This window comes from Triticum aestivum, chromosome 4A (assembly GCF_018294505.1).
Source record: "Triticum aestivum cultivar Chinese Spring chromosome 4A, IWGSC CS RefSeq v2.1, whole genome shotgun sequence".
Classification (NCBI taxonomy): Eukaryota; Viridiplantae; Streptophyta; class Magnoliopsida; order Poales; family Poaceae; genus Triticum; species Triticum aestivum.
Genome location: NC_057803.1, coordinates 612,171,342 through 612,195,629, shown reverse-complemented (window position 1 = coordinate 612,195,629; position 24,288 = coordinate 612,171,342). Strand labels below are relative to the sequence as shown.

The 24,288-nt window shown below is 45.4% G+C and overlaps 4 protein-coding genes across 6 annotated transcripts; 2 read left to right on the top strand and 2 right to left on the bottom strand.

Moving 5' to 3' along the window:
- Positions 1-1,370: 1,370 nt before the first annotated feature.
- LOC123082594 (LRR receptor-like serine/threonine-protein kinase EFR) lies at positions 1,371-4,848 on the top strand. Its single transcript, XM_044504894.1, has 2 exons — positions 1,371-4,275; positions 4,367-4,848. The coding sequence occupies exons 1-2, from the start codon at positions 1,371-1,373 to the stop codon at positions 4,768-4,770; spliced, it is 3,309 nt and encodes a 1,102-aa protein (XP_044360829.1). The 3' UTR covers positions 4,771-4,848.
- Positions 4,849-9,014: 4,166 nt separating this feature from the next.
- Positions 9,015-12,482, bottom strand: LOC123087544 (uncharacterized). The gene is made up of 2 exons (XM_044509582.1): positions 12,209-12,482; positions 9,015-9,486 (listed from the first exon to the last, which is right to left on the bottom strand). The coding sequence occupies exons 1-2, from the start codon at positions 12,425-12,427 to the stop codon at positions 9,232-9,234; spliced, it is 474 nt and encodes a 157-aa protein (XP_044365517.1). The 5' UTR covers positions 12,428-12,482; the 3' UTR covers positions 9,015-9,231.
- Positions 12,483-12,505: 23 nt separating this feature from the next.
- Positions 12,506-15,811, top strand: LOC123087543 (ycf20-like protein). 3 transcript variants are annotated; one of them, XR_006441427.1, is made up of 5 exons: positions 12,506-12,696; positions 12,847-13,066; positions 14,543-14,920; positions 15,010-15,312; positions 15,484-15,811. XR_006441427.1 is itself a non-coding variant. In XM_044509581.1 (4 exons), exons 2-4 carry the CDS (start codon positions 12,852-12,854, stop codon positions 15,014-15,016), a joined length of 600 nt encoding a protein of 199 aa, XP_044365516.1. In that variant the 5' UTR covers positions 12,506-12,696; positions 12,847-12,851; the 3' UTR covers positions 15,017-15,411. The 3 variants fall into 3 exon arrangements, 2 of the variants coding, with proteins under 2 accessions (XP_044365516.1, XP_044365515.1); XM_044509581.1 differs by lacking the exon at positions 15,484-15,811 and having other exon boundaries at positions 15,010-15,411; XM_044509580.1 differs by lacking the exons at positions 15,010-15,312; positions 15,484-15,811 and having other exon boundaries at positions 14,543-14,997.
- Positions 15,812-16,071: 260 nt separating this feature from the next.
- On the bottom strand, positions 16,072-19,278 carry LOC123084059 (uncharacterized). Its single transcript, XM_044505857.1, has 3 exons — positions 18,472-19,278; positions 17,855-18,269; positions 16,072-16,095 (listed from the first exon to the last, which is right to left on the bottom strand). The coding sequence occupies exons 1-3, from the start codon at positions 18,690-18,692 to the stop codon at positions 16,072-16,074; spliced, it is 660 nt and encodes a 219-aa protein (XP_044361792.1). The 5' UTR covers positions 18,693-19,278.
- Between the last annotated feature and the right edge of the window lie 5,010 nt (positions 19,279-24,288).

Here is a 24,288-nt window from a genome sequence, read left to right as displayed (position 1 = left end):
ATTACACGAATTTGAAAAAACCACATGAACTTTAAAAAAGTACACGGATTTAAAAAATATGTGTACTTGGAAAAAGTACGCGGATTTGGAAAAAGTACACCATTTTTTTTAAAGTTCACGTATTTGAAAAAGTACCCGAATTTGAAAACATTAAGCGGAATTAGAAAATGTACGCGGATTTGAGTCGGCACGGTCAAAACCGGGGTGTGACAACACCAAAACCGGTCAAAAACCGTGACTAGGGATGAATCTTGTCCGGTTTCAGTAGTTAAAGATGCAAGTTGTCCGGTTTTGAAGTTAAGGGACCAAATCTAGACTTCACGAAGAATTGAGGGATGAAAAATATACTTTTCTCATTTTTTTATGACTGAGCTATTACACACTTGCAGTTCAATATTGAATTACTTTTGAGAAATTGACATAAAGTCATTTAAATGTGCGAAAGTAGCTGGAAAACTAGAAAATCCATGAAACTTGGGAATTGTGCATAAAATATGGTCTACTTAGTGTGCTAATTCGAGTGGTGCCATTTTGCACCCTGATTTTTGTAGTTGCTTCACAAAAAAACACCCAGTTTTGACACTTCAAAAATGAAAATTGATTTCTTTGTAGAAAAAAGTAGGAAACTGTACTTGACACAGCATTGTTTGTAATGTCAAGATGCACCTATATGTCTAATTTGGAAACATTATAATAAACTATGCAATGAATATGGTCATCACCTTGGTTATTTGAGACTATATTAATATTTAGCATACCAAAAAGTGTAATTAATATGGCCTAAAATGAAAAAGTTTTCAACATGAAAATTGTCCGTCCCGTCAAAATGAACAACCCTGTTTGCTGTGTTTTGTTGTTTTACCCAGTGTTTTATCCACGACGCTCAGCAAAGTGCCTGTTTGCCGTGTTTCACGTTTTTACCGAGTTAGGTACTTGGCAAAGATACTATTGCCGAGTGCCTGACATAATGCACTCGGCAAAAAGGAAAATTCCAGTAGTGCCCCCTTATTTGTATCAAGTTTTCCCTGTAGGTTTGACTTCTTGGGACGAAGCTAATTAATCAGAAGGTTAAGAAAAAGTGCATCGGACGTACGCGCAGTGACCGGCTCAAATTTTGGCCGGCCGGCCGGCGCCTAGTACTGGCCTTGACGAATTCACTCATTTGAATGCGTCTTAGGAGATTTCGAGGCAGCGTGCGTAACGGGGAAGACCCGGCGCCATGTCTGAAACGGGTTGTCATCAAGTCTATGAAGCTGCTGGGTTCTTCTAACCTGCAGTACTACTTAAGTAGAGAGCAGCTGGCTTATGGTTATGGATGGTAGTACCAAATTACTAGTCCTCTGTGAGCACCACTCTAGCTAGCTAGCAGCATGGCCCATCCGTTACGTTGTCCCATCATGCTACTCTCCATCTCTCTTCTTGTGATCACGAGCGTGGCTGCTGCTTCCAGCAACGACTCTGACCTTTCAGCTCTGGTGGCCTTCAAAGCCGGGCTCTCCGATCCGCTTGGCCTTCTGTCTAGGAACTGGACAGCCGGCACATCCTTCTGCTCTTGGGTTGGCGTCTCCTGCAGCCGCCGCCGGCAGCGCGTCACTGCTCTTGTGCTGGCAGACGTTCCTCTCCATGGGGAGATCGCTCCTCATCTCGGTAACCTCTCTTTCCTCGCCGTCCTCACTCTTTCAAACACAGAGATCACGGGCACCATCCCATCCGATATAGGCCGACTACGTCGCCTCACCGATCTTGATCTTAGCTCTAACCGCCTCTCAGGCGCCATCCCCGACACCCTAGGAAACCTCACAAAGCTTCAACGCCTTTCTCTACGCCGAAATGCTCTCTCCGGACATATCCCAGATCAACTCCTCCACAACTTGAACAGCATGAGGAGGATACATCTCGGGCTGAACCAGTTAAGTGGCCTCATACCAGACCAGTTCTTCAACAACACGCCTTTATTAACCCATCTTGACTTCCAAAACAACAGTCTATCTGGGCCAATACCACAAGGTATTGCCGCATGTCCCATGCTTGAATGGGTCAACTTTGAATATAACCAGCTGTCCGGACTAGTACCTCTAACCATATTCAACAAGTCTAGACTTGACGTGCTTGTCCTCACATCTAACCACTTCATAGGAACAATCCCTACCAATGAAAGCTTTAAGTTGCCCATGTTAACTGTCTTCTTCATTGGTCTCAATAGTTTCACAGGTCAATTTCCCTCAAGCCTTGTATCCTGCAAGTTACTAGTGCTACTTTCTCTAGCTGGAAACTCCTTTGTGGACAATATCCCAGAATGGCTCGCTCAACTATCACGACTCACTTTTCTTACTATAGGTGGCAACGACGATGTTAGCGGGTCAATTCCAGGTGTGCTCAGAAATCTTACTCTTGTCCGTCTTCTTGACCTCTCATTCTGCAACCTAAGCGGAAATATTCCAGCCGAGCTAGGGGAAATGAGTCAGCTCACAGATTTACGTCTTACATCAAACAAACTAACAGGTCCGTTTCCAGCTAATTTTGGCAACCTATCCCAACTATCTGATCTGCTAGTTGATTGGAACCAATTAACTGGATCTTTCCCCGAAACTATTGGGAACCTCAGGTACCTTAACCGTCTCCATATTGGAATGAATCAGTTCAATGGGACCCTTGAGTTCTTGGCCACTATGTCAAACTGTAGACAACTCCGATTGCTTGCCATGTTTTATTGCTCCTTCACTGGAAACATTCCTGCATATATTGGTAACCTCTCCACAAAATTGACATACCTCAGTGCAGCCGGGAATCATTTAACCGGGGCTCTTCCAGTGACAGTATCAAATCTAAGTGGTCTTAGGGTAATGTCCTTTGCAGAGAACCAACTAAGCGGCATAATCCCAGCACACATTGCATTATTGGAGAATCTTGAGCAGCTAAACCTTTCTAGTAACAAGCTGTCTGGCCCAATCCCGTTAAAGATTGGTGCCTTGACAAGATTGCACAGGCTATCCCTCCAGGGCAATAAATTATCTGGCGCCATTCCGGATGGCATCGGTAACCTAAGTAACCTAGAATTTATGTCGCTTGCAGATAATCATCTCTCGTCAGCAATACCTGAAAGATTGTTTCATCTTAGTAACCTTCGTGTGTTAGATCTATCTCACAACTTCTTTACAAGTGCACTGCCCTCTAATCTTGATTCCATGAAGCAAATATACATTCTAGATATATCAGCCAACAGCTTGGTTGGTAGTATTCCAACTTCATACGGGAATCTTGGACTATTAAGCTTCCTGAACCTATCACACAACACACTCACAGGTTCAATCGATGGCTCGTTCAAGGAGTTAATCGTTCTAACACAGTTGGACCTATCTTGTAACAACCTTTCTGGTACCATTCCAAAGTATTTAGCCAACTTTACTTTACTGACTAGGTTGAACCTTTCTTTCAATGAGTTCCAAGGTGAGATACCAAGTGGAGGTATTTTCTTAAACACCAGTGCAAAATTATCTTTGATGGGAAATGCTGGGCTGTGTGGTGCCTCACGTCTAGGATTTTTGCCTTGCCTAGACACTTCCTACAAAAACAAGAGACACTTGCTAAGGATTGTTCTCCCAGCTATCTTGGTAACTGTAGGAGCTATAGCAATTCTCATTTACCTAATGATCATGAAGAAAAGTAAAAAGCAGCTACAAGTTACGACTTCCATTGGCATGGATAATATTATCAGTCATAGACAAGTTTCCTATCTCGAGATTGTTCGTGCCACTGAAAATTTCAGCGAGGACAACCTACTTGGAGTTGGAAGCTTTGGAAAAGTTTTCAGGGGCAAATTACAAGATGGTTTGGAGGTTGCGATAAAGGTGCTCAACATGCATGTCGAGCAGGCTGTGAGGAGCTTTGATGCAGAATGTCAAGTGCTAAGGATGGCTCGGCACCGCAACTTGATACAGATATTAAGTACTTGCTCCAACTTTGAATTCAGAGCAGTACTACTTGAGTACATGCCCAAAGGTAACTTGGATGTACATTTGCACTCTGAAAATGGAGAATCGATAGGATTTATCAGGAGATTGGATATTATGCTTGGTGTATCAAAAGCAATGGAGTATCTGCACCACCATCATCATCAAGTTGTGTTGCACTGCGACCTCAAACCTAAAAACGTGCTATTCGATGATGAGATGGTGGCGCATGTTGCGGACTTCGGCATTGCAAGATTACTTGTTGGATATGACAACTCCTTGATTTCAGAGAGTATGCCAGGGACTATTGGATACATGGCACCAGGTACTTGCATCGATAACTCTTTGAACACCTAGTTTGTCAAGTTATGTGTTGTTAGATTCTATCATAACAAATATTTTTCATTCTTCAATAGAATACGCATTCATGGGGAAAGCATCACGAAAGAGCGATGTGTTTAGCTTTGGAATAATACTGCTTGAAGTTTTCACAGGGAAAAGACCCACAGATGCCATGTTTGGGGGAGAATTGAGCATTAGGCAATGGGTTTGGCAAGCATTTTCAGCAAACCTTACTGGCATTTTGGACGTTAAGATAGCTCAAGCTGAGGAAATAATTTTTTGCTTAAATCACCAGACCGGCACTTCATTGGCGTGCACGAGCAGTGACTTGCTTGTGCCAATATTCGAACTGGGTCTGATGTGTTCGAGTGAATCACCTGACCAGAGGCCAAGCATGACAGACGTGGTTGTGAGGCTCGAGAACATCATGAAGAGTTACTCTGCTACCATGCCGTCACTGGAACTGGCTCAATGTTAGTTAGTTCTTTGTTTGGGTTTCATAACGGTGTATTATTACTTGATTTCATAACAGTGTTGTGTTAGAATGCATGGTATGCATATGGGCATAGGAGGAGATTGTATCGTGACTGTACTTCCCGGTAGCTATACGCGCCACACCCTCGGTACTATAGGGAGTGGATTTTCTACCATGCACGGGAGATATTGTGCATGTATGAGTTGTTCATAATATCACAATTTTGGAGTCAAATTCACCAAATAGTGCCACTTTACGGCGCCAGAAATTTTCAAGGTTTTTGCAGAAAACACTGAACACTGAGGACAGAAAACCGTCATAAATATGCGGGCAGACAAACATCACAGTTTCATCCCACGTGGGCCTGTTTGGCCTGTAAGCAGGCTACCAAGCACACCATTTTCGTCTTTCTGGAGATACCTTTGGCTCAGCCCATTGTCTCACCCCGGTTACATAGTGCAATCACACAAACCCCAGACAACGCATCTCAAGGGTGATAGATATTACCTTCATCGAATAGCACGTTTGGAATGCTGTTTTTCTGTGCATTCTTTCGCGCATCTCTAAAGTAACTGTGGTCTGCTTTAGAGATGCAACAACAATTACTTTAGAGACATCACCCCCACGCCTCCTGGAGGCAGAGATTTGTCAAAGACATCGCTGACATCTCCTATAGGGCTCCTGATCATATGAAAGTGCACCAAAATCGTATTGTAAACATGGTATGAATATTTTGGGCATACGGTGAAGGAATGTCCGAGCTTGCCGATCATTTGAAAGGGGCTCCTGATCATAGATACATTGAAGACGTATTAAAGAGCTGCACGAGCGATCTTGAATATCCATGAACTGCGTATTTAAGACTTTATGGCCGGACAAAAACATCACTGAAGGAATGTCCGAGCTCGCTGATCATTTGAAAGGGGCTCTATGCCGATTACAAGTGTGGAAAGTCTCGGCCTGTCAAGAGGGTGCCCGAGAAGCGTGGGCTATGATTAAAACACGTTGTACTAAACTAGATACGAAACATCTTGCCGAGACCGGTCCGTGTGGGGCTGACGGGAAGGAAATACCTACTAGTTTAGTTTGTGATAACGTGATGCTAGCTGCTCGGCTGTCTCAACAAGATTGAAGCCTCCACTCCTTAATAGATGAAATTGAGTAATTGTACTGTAACAACACTTTATTGTGATGACTCTATGTATCAACATACTTTACATCATTATATATGCTCGGATTTGCAGTGTAATACTTTGTTAATTGGCCATCTGCTTCTGCCTCCTCGACCAGTGGTCGAGAGGTATTTCCTACTCTTTGCCCAATTTTATTCAGGCAAAGTCGTCCAGAGAACAAGGCAAGCCGGCCATATGGTCCAAAAAAACGAAAGCGATGCAAAGAGGTATGTTAGACTACTATTTAACGTAAGAAACATCTTTTGAGAAAAATAGTTCTTCTATCGGTTCCTTTTCTCAGGGTATCATGTAAACCATGACGATGTAACCTATCAACCGACCCATTCGGAAAAATTTCTAAGGTTAAGCTTGAGGTAAACCCCTGTAATCTTGGTTTTAAGAAACCAAAATTTGCATCAACTCCAAGACGCCGCCATAAAGGACACGGCCGGTGTGGGAGTGGAGTTGAGGCAAATTTATTCGGCCGGGCACCGCTCCCACCACCCTAACGACGCACCACGGCCTACAAATTCAACCCCCACCCCCCCCCCCGCCCCCTCCCTCCTACCGCCGGAGCAGCAGCCGGAGGGAGACGGGGCCAACGCCCTGACCGGTGGAGATCGGTGGAAGAAGATCGCCTCCCTATTCCGACTTCGGCTAGAAAGGAAGAGAAGAAAACATGACCGACCGACCCATATACCATGCTTTGCGTACTCCCCCCCCAACCATATATATAGGGCCTAATACAGTTTTCGAGGTTGACCATTGACAAGATTAACAATCCATGAGATGTTCGATATAAAAATTATATCATTAGAAACTTCTTTCACATATGAATGTAACGGTATGCTTTGTGTAACACGCATGTCATATATTACTGCTCTAATCCATGGTCAAAGTGAACCTCGGAAAACGTATTAGGTTCTATATATATAGATGGAGGGAGCACGTATATTAGAGGCGAAAAGAATAGTAGATTTTCCCTAAACAACAAACAATGACAAACAAAGAGGGAACTTGCTTATGTCACATCTAGATGAACCCTAGACACACCCATAATTATTAAAGATCTCCTGTTTCGGTTGTCGCTGAGGAGCCTCCCTCTTTACCTACTTCATCCGTTCCAAATATAAGTATTTTTTAGACATTTCGATATAGACTACATATGGATGTATATAGACATATTTTAAAGTGCAGATTCACTCATTTTGTTCCATATGTAGTCCATATTATAATCTCTAAAATGACTTATATTTAGGAAGGGAGGGAGTATTACCTTCGTCCTAATTTATTAGTCTTCTTCGTATTTTGTGCTAACTTTTAATCATAGAAGTAAGTAGCAAAATGTTAATGCATGTCACGAGAAGTTATATCATTATACTCGTATTTGAACATAGTTTGCGATGATATGAATTACTACGTGTAACTTATATTTTATTAGTTAAAATTATGGTCAAAATATGAACCCTAAATACGATGCGGCTAAAGCAGTTTTTTTGTCTCTTTAGTTTCTTGTGCCATTGTTCTCCCTGTTGATATAAAAATATTTGGCAACTGTAGCAATCATTCACTAACCAAAATTGCCAAATGTTGATCCTCAAATTTATTTATTTTTGCCAAATGTTCAACTATGAGCTTTACCAAATTTGAGCGTCCATCCTCTAGGAACACGCAGCATTCATGGCGGTACACCTGTTTCTTGTAGTGGTAAAAGGAAGAAAAATGGAACATGCCCGCCTTTGTCCCGCCGCTCATCTCCGCCACATCCGCCACCTTGTGTGGCTGCTCCTCCGTGCCGCCACTGCCGGCCTTTACCTCCATCGCCGCCGGGGCCTTCTCCTTCGTCTTCTTCTCGCTGTAACCGTCATCGTCGTCGCTTTCCTTGTCGGCGGCAGGGGCAAGGGCAGGGGCTGGGGATGGAGTGGCGGCGTAGTGCAGGGCCGACGATGGCGCCGGCGAGTGCACGGAGGAGGGGGCCTCGGCGGGGGACGTGTCGGTGGGCGCCAGAGGGGAGGCCGCCGCCGCCTTGTCCTCGTCGGGCGAGCGCGCTGGGGCGGGGGACGCAGCGGATCCGTTGTCGTCGTCTCAGTCGGCGTCGGGGCGGAGGAGCGGGGATGCGGTGGGCGCGCCGGGCGACGGCGGCCGCAAGATGGGGCTCTGCGCGGCGCAGAGCTCCGGCGCGGCCACCACCACCACGAGGAGGAGCAGGAGCACCGGGAAGGCCATCACCTCTGTCTCTCCTGGAAACTTTTTTGGCAACCGTAAATAAATTGGCAGCCGATTTCTTAGGCTAATTTTTTTGCAATTTGTCCAAAATTGTCAAATGTTGGCCTTCCCTCAAAAGCACTAGCCAAAATTGTTAATTCTTCACAATTACGTCAGAGTTTTGCCAAATTTTAGCTCCAAACCAGTCAACCCCTTGCCGTGTGACGAATTTGTGGTTGTACCCTAGCTATTTTACCCCCACAAAAATTACAGAAGCAACGGTATGCACATTGTACTGTACACAAAAAACAAGTCGTGGCACTCATAATTTGCACACACGCCATGGATTTAGCAGTACCCAAAGCACTTACAGCCTGCTTGGTTTGGTTTGGAGGCATTCTTTTGGCAACCCTAATAAAATAGCAGCCGATTTGTTAGGCTCTAATTTTTGGCAAATCTTCTAATCAAATTACGTCAGAGCCTTACCAAATTTTTGGCTCCAATCCAATGAATCCCTTGCCGTCTATCATCTAGCATGTGACCAAAGGGAGCGGTGCACCCCTTGCTTGTAACGGTAAAAGGAAGGGAATGGTTTCATAAAAAAGAAAAAAAATATTGGAAAGAGGTACTTACAAATCAAACTCCCTAGAGAAGCAAACGGATGCACATTGTACACATAAAGAGGAAGAACCCATTCCACCCAGCCATTCACCTTACCCTAACCGATCCTCGTTTTTTGTTTCAAAAAAAAAAAAAAAACTCATCCTCCTTTCTGGCCTCACCAATGCAGTCACACAAATCTGAGGCAATGCATCTCAAGGCTCATAGATCCCTCCGTCCCACGATGTAAGACGATTTTTGACACTATACTAGATTATCGTGTCATCATTATTCTACCAGACAGAGTCTACAACACAGAGCCGAACAAATCGGCCTGCCAGCGTAATTTGTGCCCACCCAAATGGTCCATCACAAAATATATGTTTTGTTGTCAAACAGATATGGCGGTGAACTCTTCCGTGCTAAGTAAAACAGAAAAGCCAACAGCAGCGGGAAAATGCCCGAAAGAATGCTCAGCAGACCAGGGTCAAGCTGCTGCCGCAGGCTGTTTCTTGGTCTGGTACTTTGGGTGTTTCCCTTTCCACCCTTTCTTCTTCGGCTGCTCCTCGGCTGGCGATGGCTCCTCGGCCGCCTCGGCGTCGTCGGCGGTGAACGGGGAGTAGAGGAACTTCTTGGTGTTGCCGGCCTGCGTGCAGGAGAGCTTGATGATCCTCCTCCCCCACATCCACTTGAGCAGGATCTTCATGTGGGTCTTGCTGTTCAGGCCATCGATCGCAGCATCCTGTCGCCATCGTTAGATGATTTGCATCAGCACAAACACTTGATTAGATATAAGCAGTGGTATTACATGATCTCCAAATCACAAGCTCTTGATTACATATGAACAGTAGTATCCCATCATAGACATAAACAGTAGTATTGCAAGAGCTCAAAATCTGGCAGCGATAAGCATGTCCTAAACTGTTATTGGGAGATTGCACAAGTACTACAGGAATTATTTGAGTTGGTTGCACACGTACACAAGGGACTACAGGGACTAGTTTTGGGTTCTTTGCTTCGTACGCTAAGGAGATTGGCATGGCAGCAGTGGTGTGGTTCAACTAGCAGTCAGACGGGAACCGAGGATGGCGACGTGTGCATAAGGCTCGGAGGAGTCTGGAGCATGTCGTGGAAGGATCATGCATACACAGGGCGTCAAGGCAATGCACGGATGTGCGAGGCGGACACGACGCAGGGTGGAGCATGGTGCAGTCGGATAATTTCGGCTGGGTCGGACTGGACTGTCTGACGGATCGACGAGGATGTCGGTCAAAGCAGAAGATGGTGGTGATTTCAGCGACAACGACATAGGAGTGTGATGCTGATGGTGACCGACTTCTGGGGCGTGGAAACACGTGGTGCAGGTCTAAGGGCTTGTGCGGCTTCGACAAGACTATGGCGCAGGATTGATTCAAGGCGGTGTACACATGAGAGAGCTTGAAGTCGACAGGGTGCAGGGTAGCGTGGCCAGCTACATAGAGTCATGTTGAAGGTGGAGCTGGAGTCTGATGGACGACTTCACTCTGTGCTAATGGAGGGGCTACGACGTAAATGCATGGAGAGTCGAAGCCTATTTCAGCGGGATAGCGAGAGACACGTGGATCGGATTGGGTACCAATGGTCTGATGGAGGCGTGATACTCGGCATCGGTCGGTGATGATCGATGGTTCTCTGCAGTGGGGGGTTGAGGCAGTGTGGGCTAGCTACCCGGGAGACTCGACCAGGACAGCAAAGGCTCGACGCGGTGATAGCGGCGAGGCGTGCGGTAAGCACGGGACACAGCGACAGACCAAGGCACTGGTGGTCATACGTGTGATCAGACAAAGTGTGCAAGGGTGCTGAAGCAGTGTTGACGAGTACTGGATTCAAGTTGGTGACTGGGTCTATCGGTGCTAGTTGATGGATAGGAGTTGACCATGGAGAATCTGAGAAAGTGGCGGAAAGTCTAAAATTGTCAAAAGCTGAGAGAGTACATGGCCGTATATTCTGTGGTGTTCAGTGCACATGGCAAAGTGCGGATGACAAGGCAGAAGGAGGCGGAATGCTATAGCGATGGGACAAGTCAGAGACTATCCGAAAAAAGGATGAGACAACTGTGAATTTGACTGAGGGTGACACAAGGTGACGGTGAAATTCCTTCAAGTTTCAGACAAGCAGTCAAGAAAGAGCGGTGATGTTGAGTTCAGATAACTCTTATATGTGGCGTCTAATATGTGAGTTGTTCATTTTCACGCAGACAGTATTCGGTGTGTGATGACGTTGAACGGATTCTCCGGAAATTGGGAGCACAAAGTAAAGTAATGAGGAACTTAATTTTTGCTCGAGTGTTGACTGTGAAGAAGACGAGAAGGGACTACAGTTGCAGGTGGAGTCACATGGAGTCTGGGAGTAGCAGCGGTGCTCATGGTGTATCTCAAGTCCATGTACATGAAGGTTCGACGCACGGATGAATTCAAGGTGGTGGAGAATATTCGCCAAGGTGGACTTTGTTAGAATTATGTCGAATATTATTGTACAAGGTAGGTTACAATTGGACTTGGTTTTGGACTGTGTGTATACAGGGTAGGAGTTGTGTCCTAATAGGACACTTGTATCCTAGGCCTCTCATATATATCGGGGGTAGACACACGATGTAACCTATGCCAACATAATAGCACGGGCACGCGGGGGAGCCGGTGGCGTGTGCCGGCGCCCGGGCGGCCGGGGTGCGGTATTGTGACGGTGTCACGGGGAGGAGCGCCCGTAGTCAGGCCCCGGGGATGTAGCCATATCGATGAACCTCGTTAACAAATCTCGGTGTTATGCTTGTGTGATTGCTTTGGTCCTCGGATGATCGATGGTGGCCTCGGATTTATTCTAACACATTGAGCATCTAAAACAGAAGTGGCATGAACAAGAATCAATTGTTTACCTCACCACCAGGTGGCTATCATAGCATACACATTCAGCAGCTTATTCGGTGCCAACAGACTAAAAGATGCCTGATTACAAACCTAATTGCAGAAATTTCCTACTAGCACCCAAATAGTCATGGCAAGATCACTGAGTTGAACATACACCATATTACATCTGTAATACAAGAGTATGGCTAAACGCGAAGAAGGGTAAAACTACTCTGTAATCACAAGACAAAGTTGATATACAAGAGCACGGCTAAGCGCGAAGAAGAGTAAAGCTATCTACTTTATTTGCTGCCCAAATGCAAGAAGCCAAGGCACTAAAAAGAGGGCAGAAGCTACAATCTTCCTGGTCTAAACATCATCTATCTGACCAATGAAGGAAGTACAGGCAGAGGCCAAGCTGTACTACTTGCTTCGGGGCATCAGTTCCATCAGCTCTTACTACTACTGCATCAAATTTATTTGCCGGCCACGGACGAACAAAGTTGCAGCAATACATCGAGCTCAACAGCTAGAGGTCGTTGACACACGCACGGGCAGCCGAGTGAGTTGACGCGCGCGTACCTTGGCGTGGTTCCAGGTGTTGCCGACGGTGAGGGGCCCGTGGTCGGCGAGGATCTGGAGGAGGCGGCCGGAGATGGCCACGGCCTCCTCCTTGGGCACCTTGGGGTTGATCCGCCGGATGTCCACCGCCCGCTTCCGCGAGAAATGCCTCCTGAACGCCTCCCACGCCGTCGACCCCGCCCCTCCTCCCCCGCCGCCGACGCCCCGGAGGAACTGCATATCGCCGCCGCCGCCGGGTCTCTGCTCGCTGAGCTGGGGTTTCGGCCGAGAGAAGCAGAGGAGAAGCCCAGTGAGCGGCCCACGACGGGAAGCCTAATAATAATATAGCTAGACTCTGGCCCATGGGATGCTATGTGGGCTTGGCCCAGTTCTGTTCCCCTTCACTGCCTCGTCGGCCACCGCAGCCCGACCAACCATCCCATATCTCTCCCCGCCGATGACAGCCGCCGGTGACACCGCCGCCGCCTGACGAGCTTGCCTCCTCCGAGGTAATCCACCTGCACCTCCCCCCTCCCCCTCTTTACGCTCGGGCGCGAGCTCGGTGAGTGGCCGCCGATCGAGACTGCCGACATATGAGCTCGGTTGGTCAGGTCCGATTTGGTTCCGATGTCTGAGAATTTTTTGGTCGAATTGGGCAGGGCACATGTCCGCTCTCCGTCTGTGCAAGGGAGCCGTCCAGTCGCCGCCGGGGCACCGGTGCTGGTCGGGGTGCTCGAGGTCGAGGAACCTTGTCGCCGCCGCTGCTGCCGCGTCCTCCTGCGCTCCAAGAGGGGCCGCCGCCGCCGCGTGCTGCCGGAACAAGCATCAGGGGAGCTTCCGCTTGGTGCGCGCGTCTCCTTCCTTCGGCAGAAGCACCAGGTAGCGTTTACTGTTAGTGTGTTACCACACCAAGAATATCCGTTCCAAATAATACAGAAATAAGTAGCTACAAAACCTGCAAGTTGTGCGATGTGTGTCGATTTCTCCAATGAAGATTGTTCGATTATCATTACAGTATTCAGTCAGTTTTATGTAAAAAAATGAGGAATTCTTCAGTGTAGGGTGGCTGGAGATTGTTAATCTTTGTTTGTTTCAATCGTATGCTACAAGCTTTCAGTGTAAATACTACTGACTATTTAGTCGCCAATGAAGATTGTTCGATGGTCATTTCAGTGTAAATACTAGTACAAGGTTTCACTGTAAATACTAGTACTTAAGTTTAGAACACCGTTGCAATGGCAAGGCAATGCAAGTGAATTGACTCACTAGTAGGCAGTGTGCCAAGTATTACACCGTAGAGAAATTTTTTATTTCATGCATATCTCACATAGTATACGCCCTCCCCCATTTACCATGAGGTTCTCAATTCAGTGAGTGTACAGTTTCATTCCCTTCTGTTCTGATATGTTGACTGAAAACATACATAATGGAAACTAGTTATCCCTAATCTAGGCATTCCAGTGTTGACATGTTCACTCAAGGTTGATGTATTTATGCTTGAAATGTCAACTTGGAAGAGAATGCATGATTTACTCATTAGTCGGTACTTGCACGGTTCCCACATCACAGAAGATGCACAATTCCCGAATTCTGTAGGTAGCGAATCCTAAATACTCCTATGTGCTAGCACATTCAGTACACTGTGTTTAACCTGTTCATTGTGCCTAACCTGTGTTTAACTTATTTAATGCGATTAGTTATGCCTAACCTAAGTATCCTAGATTTAACCTGTTCACTGAAGGTTGATGTCCTTATGCATCAAATATCAACTAGGGAGAGAATGTGGGATTTCGGTTTATTCAGTACTGGGTCCTTGCACGGTTCCAGCTTCAGAGAAGCTGCATACTTCAAAATTTCTGTAGGTAATGAAGCCAAATTTGTGCTAGCTCGGTTAGTGCATTGTGAGTGGTATGGGTTAAGAATTCAGTTTTTTTTAGATGGTTAAGAACTCAGTCTTAATTAAGGGCTCGTGTTTTTTCATGCCATCAGATGGTCTTTGTTGCAACAGGTCACTATCAGTTGTATTTAGGATACTTAGGTTAGGCATAACTAATCTAGGATACTTAGGTTAGGCATAACTAATCGGTTAGTGCATTGTGAGTGGTATGGGTTAAGAATTCAGTTTTTTTTAGATGGTTAAGAACTCAGTCTTAATTAAGGGCTCGTGTTTTTTCATGCCATCAGATGGTCTTTGTTGCAACAGGTCACTATCAGTTGTATTTTATCTAATAATCTGCTCTGCGTGTTCCTCTGCCTTCCTTTCCTGAGTTATTGTTCTGTGTCTTGAAAGACAGCATGCTTTCTTCTGACAATGTTCAATAACATATTATCGGAAATATTTTGTTCTTTCTGTAGGGTGGTGCAATGGGCCATTAAGACTATGGCAGACGACAATCCCGACAATTCAGGCAATAGCACTCGGCTGTTTAATGCAATTCAATCTTTCTTAAAGAAGTTGTCTGGCAAGCTGAAGAAAGTGAGTAGAGGGTTTCCAGTAAAGATCCTATTCTTTCTGATAGGATTTTACTGTGCCACGGCATTTGCTACCGTCATCGGGCAAACAGGCGACTGGGACATACTTTCTGCCGGATTGGCTGTTGCCATCGTCGAGGTTATTGGCGCTCTCATGTACAGGGCTTCCTTTGCGCTTCTTGGCAGGATGAAGAATATGATTTCCATATTCAATTACTGGAAAGCCGGGCTCACGCTTGGATTGTTCTTGGATTCGTTTAAGTATGAAGTGGATGAACTCCTTGAATCATGTAGTCCGCTTAACTTTGAGATTAATATATTTACTGGGCTTTGGTAAATTTTTGCTCCAGATTTTAGTACCTTGGTTCATCCGCCAAATGTTGCCCAAATTACGCCTGCTCCTGCATCCATAACGACCCCGATGGCGCATTTGCATCGATGATGAGCCTGATGGCGCTGGCGCATTCCTCATGTATGAAGCTGTGCTCCTGCTCCTCGTCATCCTCTCCCTCAGCGGGCATCTTCTTGTGCTGCTCCCACTAGGACAGGCTCCGCTCTCTCCTCTGGTCTTGGCATCCTGCCATGCTGCAAGACAGCCTGCACACCATCATCTCCATCGGAATGGTGCCGAGCAGGCAGCTTCTGAGCACAAGGTAGTATCATGGCGCTGGCGCATTCCTCATGTATGAAGTTGTGCTCCTGCTCTGTACAACTTATTCTGAATTTTGACACCAAACTTATTCTGAATTTTGACACCATTCTGGAAGGTCATCTCTTGTAAACTTCAGCTGCTGACCAATGGTACCGTGCCTTGCTGTTTGCAGAGCGTGGAAGCGGGAAAAGAGTGCGGCTTGCCTGTGATCATGCCTGGGGATAACATCCTGAAGTTCTTCACGAGGCTTGGCCCACACAAGACGCGCTGACTTGGAGCAAGGGCGAAGTCGAGGTGCAAGTCAGATGTTCAGTTTTGTGAGACCGCTGGTATCTGCAAGCGGGCTTATGGTTGACTGATTGTAGTTAGCCGTTAGCGACTTATGATTGATGGATTGATTTATATATGCAAGCGGCTTACGGTTGACAGATTGATTGTATGTAAGAAGTGCGTTCGTGGGTTTTTAGAGATGACGAAAATAATCTTTCATGTGTATTAGATATGGAATCCCAGTAGGCTTCTTTATTTTTCTCTCTCCATACAATCCCAAAATGGATCGGGTTCTACTGTGAAAAGAGATAACGGAACACAAAAGAGTACCCAGCATCCATAGGGTTGAATAATTCATCACCCGCAAAAAAAAGGGTTGAATAATTCATGGTTTTAGGGTTAAATCATTGTTTCTATCATGGAACTGGTTGAATAATTCATTTTAGATGAACTTGTTGAATGCTACGACATTGGGAATCTTTCTCCCCTGTCACCAGGGATGCAGGCGGGCATCCTGCAAAGTCACGCATAAGTAGAGAATTAGTTCAAATTGAACTAAATCTGAGAGGAGCAACTATAAGTAAAGTAAATCTGTTTTGCATGTGGAGCGGGGCGGATCGGCGCCGCTCTGCACCCCTAGCTGTCACACCCAAATCCTAGAGCTTAGGTGCACGACAATGAGCGTGTTAAGAGGGATGGATACATATTGTCGGTTCATTTGTGGTTTTTTTTCGTCAATAATCAGGGGTTCACACCCCTAGCTTCATTTCATTGAAACGAAACCAGTTACAATATTCTACCAGACCAGGTCCAACCACTAAAAACTACTCCCTCCGTTCGGAATTACTTGTCGTAGAAATGGATGTATCTAGACATTTTTTAGTCTTAGATACATCAACTTCTGCGACAAGTAATTCGGAACGGAGGGAGTAATAAGCACTCATCTCACCCTCTCAACTAAGGTCCAAAGTTGTCTTGCTACAAAACAAGGGATACAGCATGATAGCAACGTTATAACATCCCAGGCATAATCAAACATCAGCTCCACATAACATCGGATACACCACTCTGATCCTGATGTTCTCCTCCTGCTCTTCATGCTTCATCAGGTACTCCAAGGTTGCGGCTCCATCATATAGTTCATAGGGAGATGTTACAGTGTCCTACCATACATACGTACGCCACCTCCAAGGTCGGTTCAATTGTCATCTCAGCAAGACCAAAGATACTTCATAGTAGTTTCCTTTTCAAATTATCAGGGAATTTGCTACCAACAGAAAAATTGCAATCAATGATAAATTATCATGGAATTTGCTAGCGTCTGTTCTTTCTGCAAGGTTTTCGGAAAGGAAAAGGGGGGAGGAAATTAGATTGCTGCTGAACCAAATAGTAGGAAATAGTGTCCCACTATACGGACGTGCCTTAAAGAACAACACAAGCATATGCACGATGGAGGAGGGGGACATGCATGGACCTAACATTCTTACCGGGATTGTGATCAGTGCAGGATTAATCAAGTCCGGCTATAATCATCAAACAAGAAATAGAAGAAGAAAAACGCTTCCATCTTTATCTCCTGCTATAATGTTAAGGTTCGTGTCACAAGAATAACCCTATATTGGGAAATGGGAATACTACAAAAGCATCTATTATTAAACCATAAGATAAGCGGAAAATAGGCACATTGATGTCGCTCGTCGATTTCACTCTACATTGGGCTCATTGTTTAAGATTGATATTAAACACTTCGCTTTTGTCGATAAATAGATAGTACATAATCATCAATTAGAGGGTACCACTTGCAAATGTTACTTTCAATTGCCACCGCTGGCAACAAGTGGCGCACACGAGGTGCATCACTTGTCACCATCAGTGAGTTCTAAATTTCAAATCGAAATATATCCTGAAGCGAGCGTCCAAATCAGGAACTATTTTCACCCTTGTGTTCCATTGTCTTTGATTTTAGTAGAAATGGCACGTCATTCTATAGAAATCATTTCTGAGGCATAGAGAGCTCCATATCTTTGGATTGCAAAAATTAAAGCGTCTTCAACAAGGAGATCGACCTGAACCCAATATCAAAATCTTTGAGGAAGCAAATCAAGCAAGCAAGGAGTGTAGATAAACGATCCTTCTTCGCTTTGCCAATGAGCAAAATCCTTTGGATTGTTTCTACCTAAATGTTGAACCTTCAAGCTTGCCAAATGGCAGGCCACTGCATTACGAATGCATGGCACTAGCACATCATTATTAGAGTGACTCAAGAAGACAACCTCTTTGTATGGATGGAAGCCTAGGAAGCGGAAACCCCCACGACTCTGCTGCTCGTGGCTACATTCACCATACTCTAGGACATCATCATTATCAGAGTTCCATTCAGCGCTCTGTCGATTATTCTCCTGCTTCTCCCTGTCGTCATCATCTACGGTCCATGGCCTGTTGATCTCCTCAGAATATAAAGTGTTCATTCGATAGGAAAGAAGGTTGAGGCTGACATCATACTTTAGCACCCACTCTGGTAGGCCATGTGATTCTTCGAGGAGTATCCACACTCGAAGTCTATGGCCACGAAAACTTGCATAATGCATCCCCTTCTCTGATCTTCTGAAGTTGGATCGCATGTTTTCATTTTCATCCATGTTTGTTGGCGCTTTGATTACTTGGTAGCTACATTCGGAAGTGCAAAACCTGTAACCATCACACAATATATCGAGCTTGGATTAATCAGCTTGAGCTAGCGCATCCCACTATAGCTTTAGTGGACAACATATATATATGTAGGGATCAATCGCAAAAAAAGAAGAAAAAAAGACAACATACATAGGAATAAAATGATATAGTTCTTTCAAATGAAATGATCTTTTTGCATCAACAAAAGTTAATTAGGTACCTGGAAACAAAAGCGCCGGCGCGACAATGCACGTACAAGGCTCCTCTCCAGTACTCGGCGTAGCTATACCCCGTCTTCCAGTTGTGATCCACCACCATATTTGACCGCACGTCGGCTACGGTTCCCGCCGCCTCGCCTATGCGAACGAAGGCCCTCTCCTCCCATCTCCCGGTCCTCGACGAGAACACCATCAGCTGATGGCACGACGGTGGCCATTCCATCAAGTCCTCCGGGTCCTCCTCGTCATAGTCGGTGGTTTTCTCGGGCACGTCTGGGATCAACAACACCTCGTAGTGCAGCGACACGGCCGGGTCGAAGGCGAGGTAGGCGCCGGCGAAGCACAGACCTGGGAAGAGATCGAGGCCCGGAACCGACGGGAGGAGCGCCCAGCGCCGGGTGGCGGGGTTGCAGACGTAGAGCTGCGTCCAGTCCCAGCCGTCGTCGTAGAGGAGGAGGCCGTTGCAGTGGTCGACGATCGTGGACTCGTGGTGGTCAGGCCGTCTTTGCGGCGCTGGACGGAGTCGAACGCGGCGGCGATCCTCGTGCAGGAGGGACGGACGAAGAAGCGCGGGAAGTCAAAGTAGTTGCTGAATGCTGATGATGCCGGCGACGGAGTGCGGCAGCATGTGCGGCCGGAGCGGCCTGAGACGGTCCACGACGGCGCGCCACGGCCTGCACACGCGGCGGGACATCGCGAGGCTCCGCCCGGGGAGGCGGCGCACCACCTCTCCGATCAAGTCCTCGGGGAGCAGATCCATCGCGCCACACGGCGGCGCACGCGCGCAGCACATAGCCAGGGTTTTCTTTTTTGACGGGACACATAGCCTGGGTTTTTTTTTTTTGCGGGAAGCCTGGGTTGGTGACGTACATGTATTAAGATTTTTTCCTTTTTTTAGGGGTAATTAAGATTTTTCCTTTTGCATTGTGAAAACACAGGAGGTCGATCGGGTACTGATGGCAGGTTGAGATTTTGTTACCAGGAAAATATTCTGTCAGCCACGCATATCTATATCTTTAGTAGAAAGCCTCATAACTCTTTTTTTTTTTGCGGGGAGAAACCCTCATAATTTACATACGAAAATTGGTCATCTTGCGAATCAACCTATGGTTGAGTTGGTTAGGTGGACAGTGGTATCCCCAACCCATCAGGGTTCAAATCCTGGTGCTCGCATTATTCCTGAATTTATTTCAGGATTTCCGGCGATGCGCTTTCAGTGGGAGGAGACGTTAGGGTGTGCGTGTGCGTGTGTGCCTTCATAGGGTGAGTGTATGCGCGTGTATATGAGCGCTTGTGTCTGTACTGATACTCAAAAAAAATTGATCATCTTGCTTTACTCCATGGCAGATGATACACGAGTATAAAATGCAGCTTTATTTCGAGTTTCCCAGCAAGTTCTTTTTCCCACACAAAATTATGTTCGTGCATGCAGGGCCGGCCCTGAGGGGGTGGCAGGGGGGCGGCCGCCCAGGGCCCCCGAAATCTAGGGGCCCCCTCCAGGGTTCGCAAGGAGCCCATGGCCCAGACCATAAGGAGGCATCGATCTAGACGCATACGCACGGAGAAATTCCTGTTTTCCTTCTTCCCATCGGCGAGTTCGCCGCTTCGTGACGATCTTATTCCCGCGAGGGCTCCAATCGCGAGTCTCGACGCCAATGTAGATCGCTCTCCGTCATGCGGCCGGCTGGTCTTCCTCCAGGTCCCCGGTCCCGTTGTGTTATCCTCCGTTCGTGAGATGCCTCTCATGTGCAAGATGAAGCCACCCCACTTATAAGGTCATCCCTAACCTCCTCTTTCTAGTTGGTCATGTTCATATAGTGCAGCAGCAGTCAGATCCTAGAAGGTCTCACATATGATGCAGTACAAAATTTTAATTTCGTGTGCCCGTTGCTTTATTTCTTACTTCAATCTGGACTTTGTCGACACAACACCAATCGCCTTATCTATTGAAAAAGTTGCCTGCTATGTGTTTGATTGTCGTTCTTTGCATTCTCTCTCCAAATCATATGACTGCAAATTTAACTTAAAAATTGGAAGAAGGTCTCAGCTATACACACATAACTTCAATCCAAACATGGTTATATAATAAAGCCACTCAGGCTCCCCTAGCCGCCGGGTAGGTAAATGATCTTTTATTGTTGCAAATGGAGCTTTTAAACTTTAAACCTTTCATCTTGATGTTTACCCTCTATCAGGTATTCGATTTGTCTAATTAAGTAAAGGAATACACTATTTACAATTCTCATTTTATTTTGAAATAATAGACAATAATAAGTTAGGTAAAGGAATGAATCTAAAAAAATGAGATTATTAGTATGATCTTTATAGTAGGGGTCCCGGGTTGCAGTTTCGCCATGGGCCCCTGAAATATCAGGACCGGCCCTGCGTGCATGTGTGGTGCATGGAACATGGTCCTGACCTTATGGAACACTTCCTCCTTCCTAAAATATAAGGCGCTCTTGATTTGCATGGTCTTTAATGCAGAACTTTGACTATCAATATATATCAATGCACATTTTTTTAAAAGAAAAGACTTATGCCCGATTTTATAAATACAGTTTTGCTAAAGCACGTGTAGATGTGCCATAAGTATTGCAAATTTAATCCTATGTCATTGATTTTACCCGAAGATTCGTATGGTATTTTCTTTCTGTTTACTTTTCATTTTTTATGCTTGATTGAGTCACTTAGGTGTGCAATAACTAGGACACATCTATCATGGCATGGTTCAAGATACACAGTACAGTAGCAACACAAGTAGTTTAACAATACAAAAGGCATCACTGCCACAAACGGGCCCACATGACCAAGCCATAGGACTCACATGTCTGGCACAAACAGAAGGTAAATAAACTTAGACAGCCGCCACCATCGGGTTTCTTGGGGGGGGGGGGGGGGGACAGGGCGATGGCGGAAGCTCGGATCTTGGCAATGATAAGGGCAACATCATCAACATCCGCAGTGAGAGGGTTCCACTACTGAAGAAAGGCAGCCAATTTAAATAAAACATCAGTCAGTTTTGTTACAGAATACATGTTCAATCATAAATTTGTTTCAAATATTCCACAAAGCCCATGCCATAGCCCCAAAAGAAATCCACAAAACTCTAGAGAATTAGTCGGGGAGGTTCAAGATAAGAGGGAGGAAATCATCAAAGGAAGATGGGTCCCAAGCTAGTTTAACCACGATCGAACACAATTCCAGCCAAGCTTAGCTAAATCACAGTTAAAGAGAATGTGTTCAGTGTTCCCGGTGCGGCCACAGAGAAAGCAAAGCGAAGACGCATTTTCATTACATTTAAGAATCTGGTCACTAGTCGGAAGCTCGCGCCCGATGGGCTGCCAAAGAAAGATATTAATCTTAAGCGGGATCCGAGCTCACCAGAGGCCCTTGAGGCGAGGAGATAGGTTACCACAAGAGTGCTTTAGGTACAACAATTTAGTTGAGAGCTTGCCCGAGGAGGAGTGGGGCCAAGAGATTTGGTCCGGAGTCTCTGAGAGCACTGACATGACAGTTGTGAGAGCTTGCCAATCCGCCAACTCTTAGGGAGACAACGTCCGCCGCAGACCAAGATCCCAGTTGGACACAGCAAGCACCGAACCGAAATAGAGATTACCTGGTTGGAGCAGTAAGAAAACACACACACACACACACACACACACACACACACACACACACACACACACACACACACACACACACAGAGAGAGAGAGAGAGAGAGAGAGGGAGAGCCGTCCCTCCCACGAGGCTAGCCAAAAGCGAGTCGAGGAACCAGATCCAACCAAGAATTTTACTAGATTGCAAAAATCATACGTACATGGATTGAGGATGTATAAATATGTCATATTTGACTTGCAAAATAGTTTTATTCCATGTAGGAGTATCTTTATACTAATTATGTAAACATACTACAAGTGAACATCTTAGTCAAAGTTGTAATTTTTCGCGTCGACAAGAGCCAGTACAAGGGATAAGGACAACACTGGTGCATTTTGTACGCACGGCGGCTTTGAACTTGAACTAGTGCTATATATCCACCGAATTGCTTGCCTTTGCTTTTTTCCAGGAACCCGCACAAGGGTTGCGTGCCTATGTATTAACATAGAGAGCAAACAATTTTACAATAGTTGCTTCAAGCGCCGACAGGCCGACAGGTCGTCTTTGTTATGCGCAGGAGGTTGAGGTAGGAGGTTTGTTGGATTAATGAACTCATCTCATGTTTCATTTTTCTGGATTATTTTACGGTGGATTCAGATTAAAATTTATATCATCGCAGCAGGGTACTGAGTATTATTTCAGCTCGAGCAAGTATCCCTCCGGCCGGGTGTACTTCCGGCAAAGGTACATCCGCTTCACATTTCACACTGCATGTGGTATGGTACATCAATATCATATCAGAAAATGAGTGCTTCCTTATTCTTGTTCTCTTATACAAAAAAGGATCGGAGGGTACATGTTGGCTGTGTAGGACAGTAACAGAGGCACATCACATTGGAATCCTAATGATCTCTGGTGGTGGTTTCGATCCACACATAAAGAAGCAAATATGAGACATATGGCACGAGTTCAAACATTCCAAAGATACTGTCTCCGATGTTATCCTCCGTTCTGAACAAGAACACACTATTTCCCGCAAGCGAAGATCAAGGAAATGACACATGAACTGTATAGAGAAGCTACTTCCATGGATATAGTAACGAACCGGTACCAGAGTGCAGAGTTACAAAGCACGGGCTCCATGGAGCCCGTTTTACAAAAAAAAAATCAATTTTTTTAAATAAATACATATGCATGTTATTCAAGTATGTATACAGTGTCTTCAATTAATTCAATTATTTGCATGCTACACAAAACAGAGAAATGTCTAGCCCAGATAAAACAAAGAAAAGGCCCACTTTAATCTATATATTTGTCTTTTTTGTACATAACATAGGAATTATGTGTTCAAGAAATTTTGTAGGTGTATACTAGTACTATAAATATAAGTCTATGTGTATATTTTTTCAAATTGTTTTGATGTGTGGAAATATTATTTTTGTTAAAAAAATAATAAAGTGTTCCGTGGAGCTCGGCCGTTGCATGCACTTTTTACCACTACCAGGGGTTTTAGGTACATGAGATGTCGATGCACCCAGTAGTTGGACATCGAGCGGCAGTTTTGTTTTAGTTACATGAGATGTCGATGCACCCAGTGCCAGCCGTCGTCGTAGAGGAGGACGCCATTGCAGTGGTCCACGATCACGCTGTACACGCCGTGTTGGCCGTGCTGCACGGGCGTGATGGAGTCGAACGCGGCGTTGATCCCCGGGCAGCAGGGACGGGCAGGGCCGGCCCTGTGTTTCGGGAGGCCCTAGGCGAACTCAACGACATATATATATGTGTGTGTGTGTGTGTGTGTGAGATACATATATATAACTTCATTTGCATAATACTAAAAGTAAACTTTCAACCAGACGTCTTTAGTTTGAAATTTGACTACAATAGTTGTTGGACAATGCAAAATAAAACAAACATGACATGATTACCTCAAATAGGAACCAAATTTATTTGCTTCTCTGTATACTTTAACAATCTTCATTGACCTTAACATCTGAATTTTCATGCTCGGGATTAGTTCCTTGCCTATGTTCTTCACTGACATCAACAATACTTGAAGATGTAACATACTTTGTCAAAGAACCCTTCAGTGGTTGAATTTTCAGATGTATTTCTTTCTTTCTTTTTCTTTTTTCAGCACCCAACAAATGCTTCTTAGGCAACATGGCATGCTAATGTCCTAATATTACGAAGCAAAGAGTAGACAACGAATTAGAAATTT